The 23,400-nt window shown below is 26.3% G+C and overlaps 1 protein-coding gene across 4 annotated transcripts in view; it reads right to left on the reverse strand.

Annotated features, from left to right (window-relative positions):
* The window catches only part of LOC122858639 (endothelial transcription factor GATA-2-like), a 38,752-nt gene that overhangs the window by 11,324 nt on the left and 4,028 nt on the right, over nt 1-23,400 (reverse strand). The window contains exons 1-4 of one of the 4 annotated variants that reach the window (XM_044161630.1): nt 23,086-23,213; nt 21,330-21,833; nt 14,108-15,217; nt 11,897-12,042 (exon numbers count right to left, since the gene is read on the reverse strand). In XM_044161630.1, coding sequence (XP_044017565.1) covers nt 11,897-12,042; nt 14,108-15,217; nt 21,330-21,510 — 1,437 coding nt within the window. In that variant the 5' untranslated portion in view covers nt 21,511-21,833; nt 23,086-23,213. Of the gene's footprint in view, nt 1-11,896; nt 12,043-14,107; nt 15,218-21,329; nt 21,834-23,085; nt 23,214-23,400 lie in introns of those variants that run through there. The other 3 variants (XM_044161632.1, XM_044161629.1, XM_044161631.1) reach the window with 3 other exon arrangements.

Below are 23,400 nucleotides of genomic sequence, written 5' to 3' on the forward strand. Positions count from 1 at the left end.
GAGCGAGGCCGCGCAGAGAGTGCAAGATAAGTATCTCTATCCTTGACTAAATCGTGACTAGAAGCCCTCTTGGTTGGGGCAACGCGTGTCCTCTCTCAACTGTACATATATATTTCTGAGGACTCTGTGCATTATCACGGATATATGTATACAGTGGGCAACATTGTTTTAATCTTGATACAAATTGCTTAAGCATATCCATGATTTCACTGTCCAGAAATATTTTTTACTATTTTATTCAATTGTCAATTTTATATGCAAACAATATACATTAAGCTATTTAAACTTTTAGAAAATATAAATTAAAATAAACTTGTGTAAATTACATGTAAAAATATAACAAAAAAAAATTTGTAAATAGCTTTTTTTTTTATTGTAAAATTTATGTTGAATTAAATAAAATTATTATGTTAATAAATAGTTGAATAATATTGCAAAAAAGTTGAAAAACGTCATTTTAAATTTTTCAATAATAAAAGAAATTATAAATTGTGAATCATACTGTTACTTTAGTAGACAGAGTGAGCGATCAAGTAAATTTTATATTGATTATCTTGGACATTTTTATTGTTGTACATAAAATTATTATTCTGGCACCAATGACAAATAGTGTATGGATATTTTTTTTATTTTAAAAAATATATATCAAAGTGTATGATGCTGTAAAATTAACATTGAATATCGTCAATGAAACTTGGTATATATATGTGAGTGTGAAGAAACTTACTTTGATAATATGTACGGTATAAAGTTGTGTGTATATGATATTTTTTGTATGTATTTAAAACATGTGCACTGGAGTCTGTGCAACTTGTGACAAGTAGTGATACCACATTCCTAACACTAGGCTATTTGCTTGGCTGTATTGGTAAACAGCAGTCTTACAATCACTCGTTTATAAATTGAAAATTTTATATTTATCTTGTTTGTTTTAAATAAATTATTGAATTTATTTATTTTTATATTACAAGTCAATGAGTTTTATTTCTAAATGAAATTTAATTTAATAAAATTTGTTTATTGAATTTTTTTAGTTGAAAATATCTGTAATTTATTTAATGTAATTTCAAATAATATAAAAAATTAATTTTATTATAAATTATATTTTTTTCAAATATTAATTTGTCTGACAAAAATAATTTATACTACTTAAAAAAAAAAAAAAAAATACACGATTAATCCACAACAATGAAGTTGCATCTTGACCAAAGTTATTACCAAATAAAATGAAAAAAAATAAATTTTTATGTGTATCTTGTTGGTATAAAAATTCCATACTGTTTTATACTTGAATTTATTTAAATCGCCAGCAATGTTCGACTCATGTTTGACTTTTTTTTTCACCCTTTATAGAATACCCAAAAAAAAAATTTAAAAAGTATAATAAAAAACACTGTAATAATATCAAATTTTGTCAAAATTATTTCTCTAAAACTTCCATTAAATTTAACAATTAAAATCAGATAATAAATCAACTCAAATTAAATTTAAATTATCATTTTAAATATATAAAAAAAAAAGAGATATAATAGTGGAGAAAAAAATTAAAAATGATAGTATTAAATGTGTCAAATGTTCGGCTGGCTGGGCAAAAACAAAGGTGTTGTTGTCTCGAATAAGACAATTATTATTCGCACACTGACGAGGACAAAAATTTAATGCATCCAGGAAGTTGTGCCTGGATGAAGACGTGTGTATATAAATCCCCAACACTCTCCGTTACAATGGACGTTGCATGCACTATTCTCACACACACACAAAAAAAAATTCTCTTGTCTATAATAAATTACATCATTTTAATTTCCATTAAATAAGTGAATCAATTTTATTCACCTTTTTTTTACTCATTTCAAAATCCATTAATCATTTAATGCTTTTTTTTTAAATTTTTTTATTTAATCTCACCTGTTTTATATTATCAAATAAATTGTACAAAAATATTCACTGTTGAATTTTGCTTCTTAAATTTTTTTCAAACTAAATAAAAAACATTTTTAAAAAAAAATATTACGTGGGCAGTGAGTTACGAGGTTTTACCCCCCTGAGTGTTTTTGGCACATTCGAAATGAAAAAAATAAAAAAAAAAAATGAGTAAAAGTTTAAGGTGAATCGCTTTCGCTCCTCATTTCAATGGATTATAAATAAAATATATATTCAGGCTACTGAAACCTTACTCCTTAGTCAGCTTTTGCCCTCTTTTTTTTTTTACTTTTTTTTTATGCCAACCCTCTTTATCGTGAATACAGTCAAACGAGATATTCCAACACTCATTCGCGTTGTTCTTCGCCGCAGGACGAATTGACTAGTGTTATTTTTTTTTTTTCTAAATTTTTTTTCTCCAAATCTACTACTTGCAAATGTTGAATTTTTTTTTCACAATTTTTATGATAATAACATCGTTGACATAAAACGATTAATAATTTATAAAATATATTTTTCTTGGAGTTTAAAAAAATGTATATTCAGCAAGTTTATAAACGATTGTGACAACAAGTAGAATAAATGGACATTGGTGACACTCTCTGGGCTGTGTTATTTCATGTATCACCTTACTATTTCTACAATTTATATATTCGGTATATAATATCCTTTATTTAAAAAAAAATAATAATAATATGTGAATATAAGTATGGCATACACACGATGTAGAGTTACTAAACTATGACGCACCTATTTTACCTGACACACGTTCAACTTGGTAACTTTATTTTCTCGTGGCATATTGTTTATCATGTTAATACTCGTTCCGTTTCGTTCAACATTCACCTACTTCTGTGTATAACCAGGAAAATGAGTTTAATATATTTTTTTTATATCATTTCAGCATTGAAATAAGAAAAAAAAACAAATATTTTATTCAATTGAATATAAGTGAAAAAAATAAATATTTTATATATTAAATTTGAATAGAAACAGATTTGTTTTTGAGTGGGATTACAATATTTAAATTTTTTCATGCTTGACTTGATTTGTAGATATAAAATGATTATAAATTAAAATAACTAGAGATCACTGTCCTCACTTTGACTGATTTTACAACTCGCACATCATACAATCATCAAAATAAATAAATAAATAATTTTTATATTTCTAAAATTACGTCATTCTTCAAAACATGTCTCATCAAAATTCAAAAATTATAATTAACTTTTTAATTACAATTTATTATTGACAATTAAAATACTAGATAATGTATTGAAAAAAAAAAAACAACTTGCGATAATTTAAAATAGAATAAATAAAAAATGTTGAGTTGTATTTTAATTTATAATTGGTACACCAGGATCCTGAGAAATATTCAACTATTCAAACGCGTTATAAAGAATTGCAACTTGAAAATGAATATTATTATTGTTTGTGGTTTTTTTTTTCGAATGTAAAGGTGTGTGTGGAGATATTTTTTAGAATCTTCAAGGCATATCCAGCAAGTTGCATGTACAAATGTATTTGTGTTGATAAATCTTGTTGCAAAATTAAAACACACTTACACAAAAATTAGCGATAAGAAAATAGTGTCTAATTATTGGAAAATCATGAAACTTGTTGAATTATTTTGTCGAGCCAAATGATGCGTTCAAGAGGATAATAATTTTGACTTCATTAGACAAATACACATATGTGTTTTTAATTTTCTTCTCTAAGTAAAATTCTACTAATTATTTTTCGAATGAATAATTTTTAAAATTTATTTTTAATAGTTGAAATAATAGTTGAAATTATAATTTATTTAACAATAAATATATTATTCATTTAGTTTATTTTTTTGTGCAAATTTTATTGTATGCATTCACGTGTTCTAGTGAACTTTTAGTTGTGCCACACCCAAGAGCCTCGATCTACTACGCGCAAGGCTGGACACCCGCATCTTTTAAATATAAAATTATTATCTTTTTCATTTTAATTTACAGGAACTATATATTATTTAAATTTATATATTTTGTGATTTTTAAACAGAAAAATTAGCCTGTTAATAATGCAATTTATTAAAAAATAATAAACAATTAAATACGCGCTTGATAAATTGATAATAAAATAATTTATTTTCAAATGATAAACACCATTATCATCATGAGTAATTAAATTTGATTTATATCTGTTTATTTTTCCAATTTTCATGATTTTCATATGTGATTAACTGATTGGATGATAAAATAGAAAATATTTGTTTTAAAAATCCATTCAATTGTAAATCAACATTCAACTAGCAAATAGAACAATTTAAAATGCAAAATAATAATCAACTTTTTTTGTATTTTAATTAATTAATAAATACTGTCATCAAGTTATGAGTTTGACAAAAGATTAAAAGGTTAACGATGAATAAATAAAATAATGTTTATTTAAATTTTAAGTGGCACTTTGGTACAGTTATATTTAAACATATATATTTATTTATTATAATGTTTCATGAAAAAAATAGTGATGCAAAGATTTACTATGTATATAAGAGAAAAATAAAAATAATATCTAAAAACTAATGGCAATAGCTCAACACAACGATAGTGTAATTCATGTTAATGTCAGCTATAACTTGCGGCGTATAAATTATCGTTCGGCCGTGGAATATAAAGTTCCACGTATGAATTTAAAAAAAAAAAAAAATACACATTTATTTGATACCTGAATTTAAATCTCAAAAACTCTATCATCATCATCATCGTCGTCATATAAATATATTTAAATAAAACAAAAATATATTGTTCAAAAATATATCAAAAAAAAGAAAAAGTAAATTATAATTATTTACACTTATAAGTGGCATAAATTTATTTATTTATAGCATCATTATGTTGTCTGTATTGTTGCAAAGTATTTTAATTCCTCCAGGCAAATCAACTTTCATCAATGCTCGATTCAATTTTATTTTTAATTTTATTTTCACTACAAGTATAATGCTAATGTATATACAAATAAATTGCGATAAATTTTGATTATAAATTGTTGATTTATATAGAAATAAATTAGCAAATATCATCGTAGTGTGATATAATTTTCATTAATAAAAAACCCATGAACAAGCTAGTTGTTGTTTTTAATTTTTAATATAAAAAAACATGGCAAAAAACAAAAAAAAAATAGTTGATAATAAGAAAACATTTGCAGGATCACCAACAGCGACCCAAACAAATTATTGTTTCGATGCAAAGACCACCCCGCCTTCTAATATTCACGCTCAGAAGTTTTGAGATTTATGCCGTTCCAGTGAGGCGCCTCGTTTGAATCTTAATCGAGCCGCATGCTTTAAAATTTTGTCTCTGTTTTTTTTTTATTTCTCAGTGGCACTCTTCATATATACAATTTTTTTTTAGCTTCTTTATGTTCACATCCAGTGACTCGTCACACACACATTTATTCATACAACCAGCTGGAGGGTAACAAGTACCAGCCAACATAATTTTGTTGTTGTGGAATGTCATCCTGGCAATGTACGTGAATCAATGTCGAATATATAAACTGACATTTATCCGCTTCACTAAAGTACTTATATATACATACACTATATTCTTCTAATTTTATATATGTACTTTGAATATATATAAACTTCCCAAGACTCCTCGTTAAAGACTCGTGACTAATTACACCTTAATTAATTGGCTTCATTCTCAAGATATATAATAAGTTTATTTTTTATTTTTATTTTTTTTCTTGTTATTTTTATTTGTGTGGATATATTTTTATACAATTTTTTTTTAGTACAGTTTATACATTGAACATATCATGCTCTCACCAAACTACTGTGCTTTCTTTTTGTATTTATACATATTTATTATACTCAATTAAGAATTAAATGATAATTAAAAAGAATTTTTTAATTTATTAAATCAAAATTCGTTACAGTATTTTAACGCCTGATTTAAAAAAATTATTTCAATACTATCTTGTCAATCTTTAGATTGTTTTCTTTGTTTTTTTTTTTTAACCCTCTGGTGAATGCACGACACAGTTGACATGCGCGAAATTTTCAAATTCTCATTGGTCAACCTTGGCGACTGCGCGAGCGTATTGACTTTACTCTTTGTGTAATTTTTTTTCCTTTTTTTTACTCATTTTTTCTACCCCTCTTTTCAACTGTGTCAATTCTTTGTTTTTTTTTTTTTTTACTGATATTATTTTTGTATGAACTGTGTGGAAAAAAAAGTTGACTGGACTCTGAAATTATCTGCGCAAGTCTTGTTTTATTATAAAAATAAAATCCAAGTTATTTATGTGAAAAAAATTGAAACAAATATGAAAAATTCACTGGAATTTTATGTGTTAAGATAAAAAAAAAATACTAGCAAGTGTCTTGGAATTGATTTTTCGCGCGACTTTGATTTATTTACAGCGTTGAATTTATGAACCCTGCGAAGCAATTCATTTTATTTTCCCCACGCCAGTTTTAATATACAATTTTTTTTACAAAATTCTCGTTGAAATGTTATTTCATTTACTTAATTTTTTTTTTCATTAAATAACATAAAATAAAAATGTCAAAAAAAAAAAAGAGTATTTATAAGTAAAAATGTCGTTGTTGGATTTTAGACATTGCTGGATTGGTCCTTGATTGCTCAGAAGGGTGTGTTATTTCCCGTAGTTGGTATGGGATGTCGAGAGATCGTAGCCAATGATAGTGAAGCACAGCTGCCCTCGGGGCGAGTACAGCACACATATATAGACATACAATATTTTTTTTTATAAATAAAAATAAATACACATACCAAGTTACCAACCACTGTGCCTTTTTTTTGCCCTTCTATACTTGAATATTCCAAAACCCATCATCAGCCGTTGTTTCCTAGTTTTTATATTATTTTTCTCGCAATGCACATTTCCCAGGGGACGATATTGGAAGACCCCCCATCACAATAAACACCCAAGTGCGATTTTAGTGAACACAAAAAAAAAAAAAAAGGGTATTCGAATTTGATACACATTATGGTTACATCATAATCCCAGTTGTTTGTGTCATTCGAATTTTAACCCCTACCCCCTCATAATGCACTCTTTTTTTTAATTCATATATTTGAAAAACTGCGCAGTGCATTTGCGCAATTCATTGTTCATATTGTTGAAACGTTCGCTGAATTGTAACACAGTTGTCGTCGATTGGACGTATTACATAATGACAAAAAAATAAAATAAAATAAGGGTGGAGATTATTCAGTTATTCTTTTATATCCACATTGATAAATCCAAAAAAAAAATTAATATTCTACCTCTAAAATGATCTATCTGAATAATTTATTATCAAAAATTTTCAAAGATCAATTATATTTTAATTTTGATCAATACTTTTTGTGATCTAATTTTTTTTTGAATTGATTGATTATCGAACGGTAGTTAGATCCTATTTAATACATCATGAATTTCATAATTTTTATTTTTTTTGTTTCATTTTCGTTGGACTGACAGGCATGTCCGCCTTAAAATCGCCTCAAGAAGAATCCCTGCTGTCAGCTACCAAACTCACGTGTCCGTTATTTGATTAATATATTTTTTCGATTTATTTAAACACTTTTTAATATTGCTAATAAATACCAGATAATTTTTTTTTTTGTTTATAATATTTAAAGACATTGAAAATTGTATTTAAAATATAAATTTTAGCAAGTGTTTTATTTTTAAAGAATTTATGTGTTTCTGTTCATTTGTATCGCCCACAGTCGGAAGCAATTTACAAGTTAATAGGTTACCATGATTCGTTTTGTTGCTTCTCACTCGTATTCACTTGTATAATATATCTCGAAGAAGTGAAGCCAAGATTTATATACACTTAACATATGTATAAATAAATATATACACCACGAGAGAGAGAAAGAGAGAGATAGCAAGTAAAAAGAGAAACACAATGTACATAATGTGAAACGCCCATCTAATTGGATACCACGTTACTTTTCGCCTCTGTTTTTTATTTTTTTTATTTAAATAATATTTGTGGATCAACAAGAAAATATGTTGACCTAATACCTGAATTAACAATAAAATATTTATTTTTTTATCTTAGATGTATGCGTCCATTGTGTATATTTAGAAAACTTTACAGTTCAAAAGTTCATAATGCAAATCTCAGACATTTATTTATTTTATATTTTTTTTTTTTTATTTTCTGGATAAAAGACGAACGTTTTGCTTGCCCGAGGCGGACAATACTGCTGGGCTATTTGCATCTGGTACATAATTCAGTGTCCTGGCTATTTTTTTTATTTTTTTTTATATTCATTTATTTTTTCGTTCTTGATCTCACTGTGGTGTGTATATATACGAATGAATATTGAGAAGAGTATAAAGTCAGAATACTAGTAGAACTTATATGTACAAAGATATTTTTATTTTTTATCTCCAGGCAAAATTCAAGGCTCCAGTGGGCGTTAACCACTCTGGCGCGTTTTGCTTCTCTGTTGAGAATCGATTATCAATTTTGCGTACGCAGAAATCATTATGCAAGAGATCCCAGTTAAAAATATATATAAACAATAATCGAATTTATTAAAAAAATTATTTATAAATGTTTATATATAAATAGAAAAATATCTTTATAATGTTAAAAGGTGAAAAGTATTTACTGTGTGAAAATTTTTTTATTGAAAAAAAAAAAAAAATGAAAGGTAAATAGAAGTGAAAAGTGCACGATATTTATATAAATGCGTTGGCATGTTTGTATGAAGCCTTTAGCACCTTGGACAATGAAAAATATTTTTTTTTTTAAACTGGACAATGCATTGATACTATTTATTTTTGATATCAATGATAAATTTTTTAAAAAAATTTTTATCATCTTTTAAATTCTATATAAAATTTTTTGTATGATTTTTTTTTTTAACATTATTTTTTGTTGGTGTAAAGTTGAAATACATTTTTTGTAATTTTTGGTGTTGTTAAAATTGAATATTTCAGTTCACGTAGATTAAGACGTGTGTTATAAATTTAAACGTGATTTTTAAAATAATAATAATACAAAATTCGTGTTTATATTTTTAAAAAAAATTTAAATAAAATTGTATTATTATTTTTTTGTATTCTTGTGAACTGATTTGTATAACGAGTATTTAATATTTATTATAAATGGTTTTTAATTTTAATTTAAAATGTATTTACAAAGTTGAGTATTTTTTTATTTGTAAATTCAACATGGAAAATAATATGTCACGGTCAAGACCTTTCCTTTTCTCACTTTTCAGCGAGTATCATATTATAAAACCCTAGCTTCATTCAATCCTCGATATTTCTAATAATTTACACAGCAAAATCCATCAGCATTTAAATACAAAAAAAAAAGAAAAAAAATTAAATAAAAACTTGATAGAAAATGTAATTAATATATTGTTTTTTTTTTTAAATAACTACATGACGACGAGATAGGTAATATTTTCTAAATAGTAAATTCTTTTGTATATATTTTTAAGTGTGAGAAAAAAAAATATACAAGTTGAAACATTTGAGAGTATAAATGATGCATTTATCAGACAGGGTGTGCACTAATGATGCCAGTTACATGTGTGTATTATGTTAAGGATTTACTTCAAAACAAGTGAGATGAAAATGAATGCATAACGGTTAACACTGACTTGCAAACGGAATATGTTGGTGACTTTAGTTAGGACGATCGTAACTTGCAGGAGTATATTTATCGATAAGAATCACGAAAAAAAAAAAAAAATTAAAATAAACGAGGAAACTTTGAGAATGCAGGAGCAACAAAATTAAAATTCAAAAATAAATATTTTTAAAAATCATTTAATTATTATTATCTAAAATGAATTTTTTTATTAAATAAATAAACATAAATAAATTAACTTTTAAAATTAATTATTAAATTGAAAAATATATTTTTTTTTTTTTAAATTTCATTGATTTGTTTATTGAATAATTTTAATAATAATTACACGCCATTTTTTATTTTATGAATAAGGAGGAGTGTGTAACGGTTCTGCCCTCGAAAAAAAAAAAATATATAAAATAGTAACAACCACCCCTGAATTGTAAAGGTGGGGTAGCATTGTAAAAAAATAAAAAAAAAATTTATAGAAGAGATGGAAAATTTCCCAGCTGTTTTTTTATCTTTGCGCAGGATCAAATACGGCAAAATGTGTGTGTGAGTTTTTTGAATGTTTGCATAGAATATATGTACACATAGTCATGTGACCAGAGGGTTGCATTTCAACCCTTACTATCTGTCCGATCAAGGGGTGGAAGTCTACTGGCTCTGTTCATCAGGTAAAAGTATTAAAAAAAAAAAAATAAAAAAACTATATCAAATCCTTGTGTTATTTTTTTTTTTTTTTTATTCAATAAAGTTCCAGTAAGTAACTCTTCTCGTGTCAAGTAAAAATAAGAAAATCATTTCACCAATTTCAACTTCCATTTTCATCTCGCGAAACACGCAATGAGTTTTACTTTTAAAATAATTATATTTTTTTTATTTTAACACGCGATTATTCATTGTTTTAATAAATCAAAGAAAGTGAATAGCAGAATAGAAAAATATATTTAGAAAACAATTTAATAGCTTTTTAATTTGTTGAATAAAAAAATAATAAAAAATAATTTTTTTAAAAGCTAATAACTTGTTTTTTTCAATATTGTTAAATATATTTTTTCAAAGAGTTGTTGTGTAAATATACTGCGTGTGAGTATTAACAATATACAAAAAAAAAAAAATGTAAAAAAAAATAAATATGGGGCTTGAACCCGATGGTTGCTTTGTTTTTCAAGATCGTTATCGTATAGTCTCTTTTTAGACGACCCATCTGTGACCGAGAACCCACGTTCAGCTTCTGTGCACTCACTAAAAATGCAACACATTGTTGTTCATGTACATGAAATAAACGACACATGGATAAAAAAAAAAAATAAATAAATACGTGAAAAAAAAAATATTTTAATTACTTTTTGAAATAAATAATAAATAAAAATAACTAATAGAGCAATAATCTTTCAAAGTGACATTCTACCCATCAACAACAATATATTACATTTTTTTCTATTGTCAAATCACAGAATATTCAAATAATCATTTTTTATATTTTTTTCAAGAGACAAAAATGTCCAGTATACTCATGCAACCATCCATCATATTCAAATATTTTTTTACATTAATTTTTTTTTTTTTTTTTTTCATATTCATTTGCCTCCTGTTGTGTGTTTCACCTCCACCCTTCATTCACCACTGGGTTATTTTATTCCACGTGAATTTATGACAGGCAATAATCGTCGAAAAAATCACTTTCCTGTCAAATCAATTATGTCCCAACTCCCAAGAGCATTAACAATAAAATAAACACACTTTTTTAAATATATTTTAAACTTGAAAAAATTATAATTAAATATCTATCGATGATTATTAAAGCTTCAAATTATTATTAATACAATTTCGATAAAAGCTGTATTAATTTTTCCATGACAATGAATAAATTCAACCATGGAAAAATTTATTTATTAATACCTGAATTATTTATTCGTACTTTTACGATATTAGTGGGAATGAAAATTGCTGTGTATAAAAAAAAATTATGTATAATAAAAATTATTTATTATTTTTATATGGGTGATGGGAGAAAATTATAGGCTTTCACATACGCACGTGACATGTCACAATATGCGACAACCGGCACTTTAAACCGATACATATTTTATGAGCTTACACCAAGAAGGAAATGATTTTTTTTTTTTTTTACTGTCAAGGTTTATTGAGCATATATAGATATAAAATGACAAATAAGATTGGTTTTTTTTTTGTTTATCATGTCTGACTATTTACTAATTTTTTGAATTTTTTTATTTTTTATTTTTATGGATAATTTATGTTAATGTTCATACATCAAATGACATCAATCAAATAATACAAAAGAGAAAATTGATATTGATTTATAAATAATATAGTGCAGTGAATTTTTTATATATTTTTTTTTCAACTTACCAGACGTCTTTTGGGTTTAATAAGCGGTCTATTTTGTCCATTCATTTTGTAGTAAAGTCCACAAGCATTGCAGAGATAATGACCAGTTCCATCTCTTCTCCATAATGGTGTTGATGTTGCACCACAATTGACACACTCACGACCCTCTAATAACGACGAAAAAAAATCAAAAATAAAAAAAATTTAGTACTATACAATTGTCACTACAATAATAAACTATTTTATTATAAATAATTTTTTTTTTTTAATTTTAAAAGTGTAACAAGATCGCGTGAAAAAAAAAAACCAAATAGAAAATTACTTGGTTTAAATTTTTTTATATAAAAAGATTCAAAGCAGATCATAAAATTGAGACACTATTTTTTTGCTTTAAACAATTTTTGCTATAATTTATAATTGTAAATTAATTTTTTGATAATTTAGTGTTTATTTAATGTCTCAATTTGATGAACGTGATTATATTTTGTTAATAATATCATGCATTGCTGACATACCAATAAGCGATTACCAGAGCAAAAGCAGTTTTTTTTTTCATATAGGAAAAATGGAGTATGTATTGTGTTGGAAATAAAAAATAATAACACACAAACACACACACTGTTATTAAATATGGATTAGAATAAAATAAAAAAAGAAGAAGAGGAGTTATTATTGTTATTAAGAGTGTTTAGTGATGTGGATATTGAGGAGCCAAAGAGAGGATTAATGACACAGTGGATTCGATTTGACCTGCAGTCCATTTGATGAAGAAGATCCAGCTTGATCAGGATCAAATAAGCAGCATTATAAAAAACATGTCGTTTTTTTTTTTCTTCAATATTATGTTAGTATTCTAGTTGACGCAATTTTTTTTCTTCCTCTTTTAAGTCTTTCTTGTAATTTTGTTTAGCGCAAATTTATTTATTTTATGGTAGCTAAAGATAAAATTAATCGGGGTCAATGTTTCACGATTTTGTGGCAGGGATTTATATTTTTTCTTTCTTTTCTTTTTCGGGGGCTATTTATGATGTACTCACTCAAGATTAAGGGGTGATAAAAACATCAGAGCTAGATGAAACGTCAAAGATTTCTTGAATTATTTAATTGTGTATAAAAAATGTTTTTTTTTTTTTTTATTTTTTTTTAATGAAGAAAATTAAGTAATTATTTTTTTTTTTTTTTTATGAATTGACATTTAAATTATTCATGATTATATCCATGAGAATTTTGCATACGATCAATTATTGTATTTTGCAATTGACTTGGCTTATTTGTTTTTGTGTGTGTTTATTTATTATGTATGATTAATTTTATTTTTTTCATTTTGCAAATATCATGTATTAAATAATGACAAGTTGAAAAGGATTAAACGTTTAATTTTATTTTTTTTTCTATTCTTTTTATTGATTAAGTTTTTTTGTTATTTTCTTTGGTTGTTTGTCCTTGTCAGACAATTGCGTTTTTATTTTTTTTATTAATATTTTTTTGTCCATTTGGCGACGAATGGAAAGACTCGTAAATTATTTTAGCTACTGAAATTTCAAAATTCAAGTGAAAACTTATATATTTATAAATTTTTTTGTTTAATTTATTTTTGTTTTTTAAATTAATTTGACGAACAAATAGCTATTTTCCTATTTTACTCTGGAAACAGTCTTGAAAATAAATAGAAAATTCAAAAGAAAAAAACAGAAAACACATTGAAATTATTTTGTGATTTTTTTGCTTTAGTGAGTTTTTACTTTATAGCCACACGACATCGAAAAAAAAAACGTGCTATCGTGTATATTATTAATTAATTTTTTGACAAAATAAAAAAAAAAAAATATTTTTAATAAAAGTCTATCACGATAATCGAGGTGCGCGCGTTATTTGTGGTGCCATTGAAAAAAAACAGGTCAATAAATTGTGAATCAAAATACCAAAAAAATATTTTGCCCGATAACGTCAATTTTTTTTTAGTATAAAAAATAAAAATAAATTATAAACCAAAAGCAAAAATAAAATATAACAAAAGTAATGAAAGAATAAAATAAAAATTAATTAGTTTTTTATTTAAATTAAAATAAATAACCACCACCAAAAAAAAATAAAAAAAATAAACGAAAAAAAGCCCAGTGTTTAAATAATGAAAAAAAAATAAAAAATAAAAAAAACCTTAAAACCAAGTTAAAAATAAATAATTAAAATTAAAATTAAATAATAAATAATAAAAAATAATAAGCCGCTTACCGGCGGACGTTCTGGATTTGTTCCTTGGTTTTTGCTGCTGCTGTTGTTGGGAACCGGGTGAATTTGGGGTGTTGCCATGCGTGGAACCAAGAAGTTTTGAATCAGGACTAATACCAGGTACACCAGTTGTTGAATGATGGGAATTTGAAAATATTGATGTACCATTATGTGGATTATGTGAATGATGAGTTGGATATTGTAGATGTTGATACATATTATAGGCACTTCCAGTTGGATCATACTGTGATCCAGAGGATGAATGATGATGATGATGATGATGGGATGAAGGATGATAGGAATCTCTGCATGAGGGTGATGTTGTACCACCAGGATTTTGATAATCCTGTTGCTGTTGCTGATTGGTGTTCGCTTGTTGGTTTGTTGTTTGATTATTGTTGTTGACTGAATTATTATTATTTGTTGTATTTCCATTTTGATTATTACCTTCACGTTGTTTAACTTGTCCACCATTACCACCATTACCACCACCATTATTTTGATGTTGATGTGGTGGTGATGGTGCACCATGATGATGTCCAAGCATTAATGATGGTTTAACATCACATGAACCACTTGATGTACCACCCAATGTATCTTGATGATGCATAAATGCACCAGCCATTGCTGCTGCATGTGCAACTGCTACTTGATAATTACTATCACCCAAACCAAGTGTATTGCTATTTCCATTATTATTATTATTGTTGTTGTTTGTACTATTACTATTATTATTATTATTGCTTGTTGAATTATTATTATTATTATTACTATTATTATTATTATTATTATTTGTTGAACTAGTACTAGTTGTTATACTATCAGGCGTTGCATCTTTTGGTGGTGTTGGTGGAAATGAAAATAAATGATGACCACCACTTGCTGTACCATTATGATTTGATAAACTACCACTTGTTGGTGCTAATGATGAACCAAGTGGACTTTGTGGTTTATCTTCACCACCACCACCACCTGTAGATGCTGTTGTTGATGGAAAACCCCATGCTTTTGATGTATCACTTGTACTTGTTAACCATGGATGTAAACCATGAAAATGTGGACGACATACTTGTCCAACTGGTCCACTTGATACTCCACTACCAGACATTCTACCTGCAATGAAAAATATATATTTTAAATATAAACATTTGTAAGTTGACATGTTATATTTTCATCAAAGACTATATTGCTTTGCGTGATTCTAAATTCATATACTGTATATACATGAGTTTTTTTTTTTTTTTTTATTTTTGATTATTTATTCTATTTTGTTATTGTTATTGTATTTTATTACTCTGTGGTTTTATTGTTTGAATAGAAAGGAAAAAAAAAAAAAAACAATAGAGTCAAGTATTCAAACGAAAAAGATTCTTTCGCATTTGGCATCAGTTTGACACGCGGCTTTTATTATCCTGAGCTTACCTGGCACGAATAGTCGAAGACGCAAGCAAGTACATAAAGATCAATATATTGAACGTTGATTTTATTTTTTTATTTTTTTTTTTACAACTCTCAGAGTTCAGCACAATCAAACTGTGTTTCTATTGTAATGCAACATATATATTTTTATACAATGTCTAATAAATTTTGTTTGAAAAAAAAACTACTGTAACATTGAAAAATTAACAAGTGTCGACATCAAAATTAAAATAAAAATAATCTACTGTAAATTTATCATGAAACAAGACTCGTTTCACATTTTTGTTTTTATTACAAATTTAATTTGTCTTTTTTTGAAATAAAAAAAAATAATTGTGCAAAGAGCATTTATCACAGACAACTTGGATGAAACAAATGATATGTAGCGAGGGTGGTAAGAAAATAAAAAGTATATATAATAAAAAAATAAAAAAAAAATACTTCAATAGTTGCCGCCCTTTAACGCAACTCGAGCCAACAGTAGGCCAGTGAATTTATTTAATATTTTTTTTTCTGTACAATTTTTAGCAAGTTTAAACTGACATAACTCCGAGTACTTTATCACGGTGATATTTCTGTCAACTGAAGAATTTTATCTTTCACCAAGAATCAAGCATGCACACACATGCCCTTCGTGTTTCTGTATTTATACCAAACAGCAATATGGTTGCTTGGTCAGCTGTTGTTCTCCAGCAATTTTACAATTCTCTTTTGTTAATATTCTTTTTGAAATATTTTAAATGTCATTTGACTGATGAAAAAAATCATTTAAATATATAAAAACTATTATTTAATTTAATTTTTTTTTTCATTTAGGATCACTTGATGGTCATACGACTGGTGTGACACACGCCCAACCAGTTGAATTGTATAGTATCTCGATCGTTACATTGACAAATGTCGCAGGATTCCACAGGAGCTCACCAAAAAATGTGCCGTGAAATATATTCCACATGAACAAGTACACAAAAAAATAAATAATAAAATAAAACAACAAGATATAAAAATAAATATAAAAATACACGAAGAAAAGTTGATCTTGTTTTGCTGGATTTAAACATGGTAGTGTATGTGTGATGTAAAAAAGTCAAGTGGATAAAATGAGGATTCTCGAGACAGCTCCATATTAGAAATCCAACTTGGTGCTGTATCCAATACGGTGCCGGCTTTTCCTTGATAATTCAACGACATTTTAAATTTTTGTCTTTATTTTATTATATTATTTTTCAACTTGAATTTACAAAGACTTTAACATATATATAGCATATAGACATACCAGTCCTGAGGGAATATAACATTATCATATAACTGCTGAAGAAAATTCAAACCACGCACGCTACTTGAAAGTCATTGAATCTAAAATGCCATTAGATTGTTAAGGGTGTACATGTACATGTTCATATATAAAAGAGAAAAAAAATAAAGAGGAAGAGGGAGGGCGTGGATTGCCCTAGGAGATAAACAGTTCAATTTTTTATTATTTAAAAAATATATAATCAACAACTTATATACTGCACAGTGTGACAGCGAAAAATTCACATTACCAGATAATTTTATAGATTCAAAATATTTTTTAAAATCATTGAGGAAGTACTTCCACTTTATAACATCCTAATGAATATTCATGATAAATTTAAATATTACTATTACATGTAATTGTGTGTATATCAAGAAAATATATCACATCAAAAGATGGCTCAAGATAATTCTAATTTCTATCCATTGAAAAAAAAAAAAAATTATAATTTTATTTTAGCTATGTAGTTTTTGAAATTATGATAAATTTAAATTGAGCTTGCAAGCTCATTTTTAATATATTTAAAAAAAAAATTAAATTGAGTTTAGCTTTTTTTATATTACTTAATGTTAAAATTTTATGGTCAATTAAGCTCATCTAAATAATATAAAAATTAATTTTTTATTTAAATAAATAAACAATGATTTTAACACTGATTTTATGATTAACCTAATAATAATTGTAATCAATGGGCAATGGTCTGGATGAAAACAAGAAAATGGTGGTTTTATAAAATGTATTTTGCACGCAAGAGTTAATTTTTAACATGCGCGCATTTGATATGTGAGAGAGTAGAAGAGTCGTTGCATTCCTTAATGTCACTCATGACTTAGACCTGCACACATACATGAAAATATATATACATGTGACATGTAGTCCAGAAGAAGCCGACGGTTAATGCACATGCACATCACACACAATCATAAAAATTAAAATATATTTATTTATTTATTTATTTATACATAAAGAAGACCATTATTGTAAATAAAAATTGGAATATTGTGCTTTTTTTTTTAGAAGAAGTAGAAGTAATATCAATGCATCTCGCGTATTTTAACAAATAGAATAAGACAATGTTTACTGTTTGCCGCTTTATTGTAACTGATCGAGAGAATCAATCACGTAATTTAAACGTGCGATTTCCGCACCGCACCCTATTGATAAAACCAACGAGTTTTACGTCCAGAAAATTGAAAAATTAAATTTTTTTTTCTTCAAGAAAATCAAGTAAAAAAGCTCGAGTCATTTTTTTTTTTTTTTTGTTAATAATTTTTATATAATATTTAGAATATTAATTTTTATAGATAAAAATTATCAAAGTGATGAAGCGTTTTTTTTTTCATATGGATTTATTAATTTAATCGATGACGCAATTAAAAAAGATGCTCGATCGATCAATGTCACCTTCAAGCATGCATGGAATTTCGATGTTAAATTAAAAAAAAAAAAATTTTATATATTTATATTTCATCTGTATCGAATATTTGTTTTTATATTTCTTTTTTTCTTTAACTTTCATTATTATTATTTTTAATTTGCTAAATTTAAATCATTTTTTTTTTTTTTTTCTATTATTATCATGATTTCAAAGATTAAAATCATTTTCAACAAATTAACAGTACATACACGCATTTGTAATAATAATCTCGGCTCGTGCTCTCGCTTTCATGCCTTCCGAACGCACACACATTTTTATATTTATTTAAAAAAAAACTTTAAGAATATTATAACAAACAGCAAATTATCCATTCGGTTGAGTGCCTTCGCGCGTTTAAAGCCTTTTCACAGAATCAAATTTACACATTATATTGTATTTAAAAAGCTACATTATTCTATATTTATTAAAATTAAATAAATTAATTCTACGAAAGAAAAAGTTATAAATAAATACAAAAATTACATATTTTTTAACTTGAATCAAGACAAATTCACTTTTAAAAATAAAATATAATAATTTTAAATTAAAAAACTCTAAATTCAATTGAAATCCATATTTGTTTTTTTCATTTTCACCATCAAAAAATAAACAATTCAAAAACAATAACTATATAAATATTTGATTCTATGAATAATATCTATCGTACAATTTTTTTCTCGGGTGAATGAACGCATTTAATAATAACAATAATAATAAAATTAACTGTTTTATATAAGATAACGTCTCATTTTATTATAATGCCCCCCAGCAGCGTTTATAATCTTCATTTTTATATCCTTTTTATATCCTGGATTATAAGTAATAATATATAATTTAACCCAGATATTCGACATACCTATATAAATTTTGTTCATATATATATAAAAATAAAAATAACTCGTAAACTCGACCATCTTGACAACAAAAAAAAAATTAAAATAATAATAAATATCCTGACTCAATGGAAACTTGAAAAATACATTTAAGGATCCACTTAAAACTGGCCTTTTTATATGTTTATTTTTATTTTTTAATTGTGCAACTCAATTGAATACAGCTGCAGCAGTAGAAAAGACCAACACTAGTCAGACCACTTCTTGTTTAAATTTAAAATTTACAAAAACATTTGCCGCGATGTATTTTAAAATTCATAATGAATTTTGGCAATATAAAAATAATATTTTAACCAAAATTTTGAAAATAATTATATAAAAAATTTAATAAAAAAATACAAATCAAAAGATGACCCCTTTAGTTGAATTTCCAGTTAGCTCCGCCTTCAGTTGGCGTGTGCATTTGCACAAGATGGCGTCGTTCTCATCGTTCGCGCGATGTTAAAGCCCTTGTTTTTTTTTTTTTTTTTTAATTTTATTTATTCACATCTACTCTGCGTTCACATCACATGAATTTATAATTTTTTTAATCTTTAAACTAACACATGAAAAAATTACAAAATTCGATCTCAATTATTAATAAATTGCAAAGAAAAAAAAATTCAAAAAAAAAATGTTAAATAAATATTTAAAAATAAAAAGAAAAAAATTTTTTTTCAATCAATTTTGATGAATTTACAAGAAGGAAATTTTTCATTACCATAAAACGGAGAAGATTATAGAAAAAAAAAAAAAAAAAAAAAAGTATCATCAGAAGCGCCTCCCTGTGGTCTGTAATTACCTCTTTCCAGACCCCGTGGGCTGTTCGGTTGGTTGCGCTTCCTTCCTGTCTGCTACAACCACTGTATATATATCTATTGTACGCCTCTTTTTCTTCTCCGTGTATCACCCCTTCTTTAGCTACACACCTCAATCTACTATCACTCCTTACAACCCCCTTACAACCCCTTCACGACCCCCTCTCACAACACACCCCTTTTCAATATTATCTTCATGTACTCGTGACCCGTCACCCGCTGTTACACGTCATTTTTTTTATTTTTTATTTTTTCGTTGTCCATGTGATTTACCATCACCATCACCAGATGGTTTTGTATATATTTTTTATTTTGTTCTCACGATTATTTAAATTTGTTTAATATATTTTATTGCAAGCTCATTTGTAAAATATAAAATTCCAAAATAACTTTTTATTTAAATTCATTTTTATTTTTTTTGATTGCTAATATGGTGAATTTAATTTATTGAAATTTTTTATTATTTATTTTTCAAGTTTATTTATATTTACAAGGAATAAGAGTCGGATATGATCCATGCAGGTCGGTATAAATCAGAGATATCGCATTCCGAGGGATGTCGATCCAAAGCGGCTAGATCGAGTTACAATGTTGCCTTCCTCCTACCCTGTCCCATATATAGGGGAAACGGTCTTTAAATTTTGTATTATTATATTTCATTTTTGGGTAAACTATATTGCAATTGTGTTTGTGTATATTTAAAAATATATCGAAATACAATTGACAAAAATCGAAATCACTTGACAATTAATAATGATACGCGATTGGCAAGTTCACGTAGTCTAATGATCATCATTTTGTCTGATGTTTAGTGCATGTATTTTTTTTATTCCATGAAAAACCCGTCGGCGTAACTATATATAAATTTATATCAGTGATACTGTCAGTATTGAATCACACTCCCTTGGTAATATATTTTATACACTGAGAGTCAAAGACTAGTTGTAAGATAAATAAAAAAGAAAAAAAAACTTTGATTTTAAAATATGATAACATTGATGCTGTTCTCGTTACGGTAGAGCGTGTTAAATACTTGGCACATGCCAAGAAAACTAACGAAAAAAAGTCACAAAGGGTGATCGACCCAAAGTGCAAATACATGTGCACATAGTTATATGTATATATTTACACAAGACATATCTCATTTAGTAAAAAGCAAAGCAAAAAAAAAAACATATCAAATATTCCGTTATACTTATGAATTGGCTTTTATGTTTTTTTGAAATTTAAAAATAATTAAAAAGCCCAAAGGTCAGCTTATTTATGCTGATGAGTCAATACTGCAGCATATTACTGGGTTTTTTTTTAATAATTAAAATTTGATGACACAAAAGATAATAGAGATAAAAAAAATAATGTAAATATTTTTGGAAAATGTTTAAAATGATTTGATGAAACTTACTGTGTGCATAGTGAGCTGCTGCTGGATGATGAGGAGCTGGTCCAGCATGTGGATAGTAACCTCTGTAATCTGGATTACCAACAACTCCAGAAACACCATTACCACTACCAGAAGGTGGCTCGAGACTGGTTCGCGGTGGTTCATACCACCGGGCCGCGCTCGACTCACTGGTCATGTCCATTATGTCGAGAATTTTTATTGATTTTTACCGTGCGCTACGAAGGCGCTCCAGTACAATTATTAAAATTTAAAAAATTGATATAATCACGATTGTGTCACGTGAGACTAGAGCCTTTGTATTTAATTCCAAAAATTATTGAAATGTTTTTTTTTTTTAAATATGTGTATTTAAATAAATAAAAAAATTAAAAAAAAAAAAAAAAAAAAGAATTTTTAATCACGAAATTTGTGAATTTAATAAATTTTTTAAATTTAAATCCTCGAGGATCACGCCTCAGCTATAATCGAGTCCATTTTGTATCCAAAAATGTCACTGACTGTCTTCTGAAATTAAATTAAAATAAAAAAATTAATTTACAATTTAGAAGTATATATTTTTTTTTTTAAATTATAATTTTATGTTGAAGAATAAAATCAAGTTTTTACAACAATAAAAATCAATCAGATATGGAGTATAAGCTTTTTATTATTAAATTTAAAACCAGTTTTATAAGAATTACTTGATTTTAGAAGAAAAAAAAATTGATAAATAATAATTTGACACTATTGATGATGTAAAAGGATGAATGACAATAGATTGTATCAAAAGATTGACTGTTGCTATATAAAAAAATATAAAAAAATATAGAAAAATATAATACACGTGATGAGGATTAAAATTAATTGCTAATTAGTTGGCTGATGATCTTGGTTTGATATTAGAAAAACACACAATCACTAAAATAATTTACAAGATGATGAAAAAATAAATTCAGTCTTGATATATTTTGATTAGATTAACAAGATAATTTTCAACAAGATAAAACAATCCATGATCTCTAAAAAAATATTTAACAAATTAATAATAAAATTTCTTACTTGGAAAAAAAGGAAAATTGATTGACAATTTTTCAATCAGAACATGAAAAAAAACTGATTGAAATTACGACGTTGTTTGATTAGAGTAATGAAAATAAATGACTTGGGAGTTGCGGGCCATAAAATATTTCATCAACAAAAAATAAAATACTCGAAAACAATGATTGATAAGATTATAGCCAAAAAACAAGATGATAAGATTAATTCCAAGAACACGACACGGTCAAATAAATTGTACATTGATAAAAAAATAAAAGGAAATAATAAAAAAATATAAATTTGTGCGTAAAATAGACTAAAAGCTTTAAAAATAAAATTAACAAAATTTAAATGTGAAACTGGTTAAAATATTGAAGCATATCACTGCGAGACTTTCAAGCATGATTACAATGCTCTTAACAATAATTCGATTAAATTTAAATGATATCTTTGAATATATATTGATTATTTAAAAAATTACAAAATATTTTACATAAAAAATGAGGTAAATTGACATGTATCTACACAGTAAACGGCGCAAAGAAAAAAAAAAAAAAAATCACAGACAAATATCAATCAAATCAACAATGGAGAAATCGTGATTATGAATTCGAAAAAAAAAAAAATAAATAAATATAATTTTGCAATCAAGTTAAAACGACATTCACAAAATTAAATCCACACACTGGAAGTGAAAGATGTACCGGTTTTGAGTTTGTTGTATGTATCACAAACATACCTACATCTAGGTGTTGGATATATAAATGTGAACTTGAAGAGCGAGATACTTGTTTGACGAATAAAAAGTTACGTGAAAGACTTATGCTTCAAGAAGCAACAACTACGATACGATCTGGTATGCGAGACAAGAGCGGGTTCACAACTGATTTGGGACACAAAACATTCAGAGAATAAACCATTGACATTGAGCGTTTAATATTAAAAAAAAAAAGCAAAAAAAAAAATTGATAATCTTGCAGGGAAGCTCTCGCAAGATAATACATTTAATATTTACTCAAGATATCGACAAAAACTCATAAAATAAATAAATTTG

Source organism: Aphidius gifuensis, linkage group LG6, assembly GCF_014905175.1.
Source record: "Aphidius gifuensis isolate YNYX2018 linkage group LG6, ASM1490517v1, whole genome shotgun sequence".
NCBI lineage: Eukaryota > Metazoa > Arthropoda > Insecta > Hymenoptera > Braconidae > Aphidius > Aphidius gifuensis.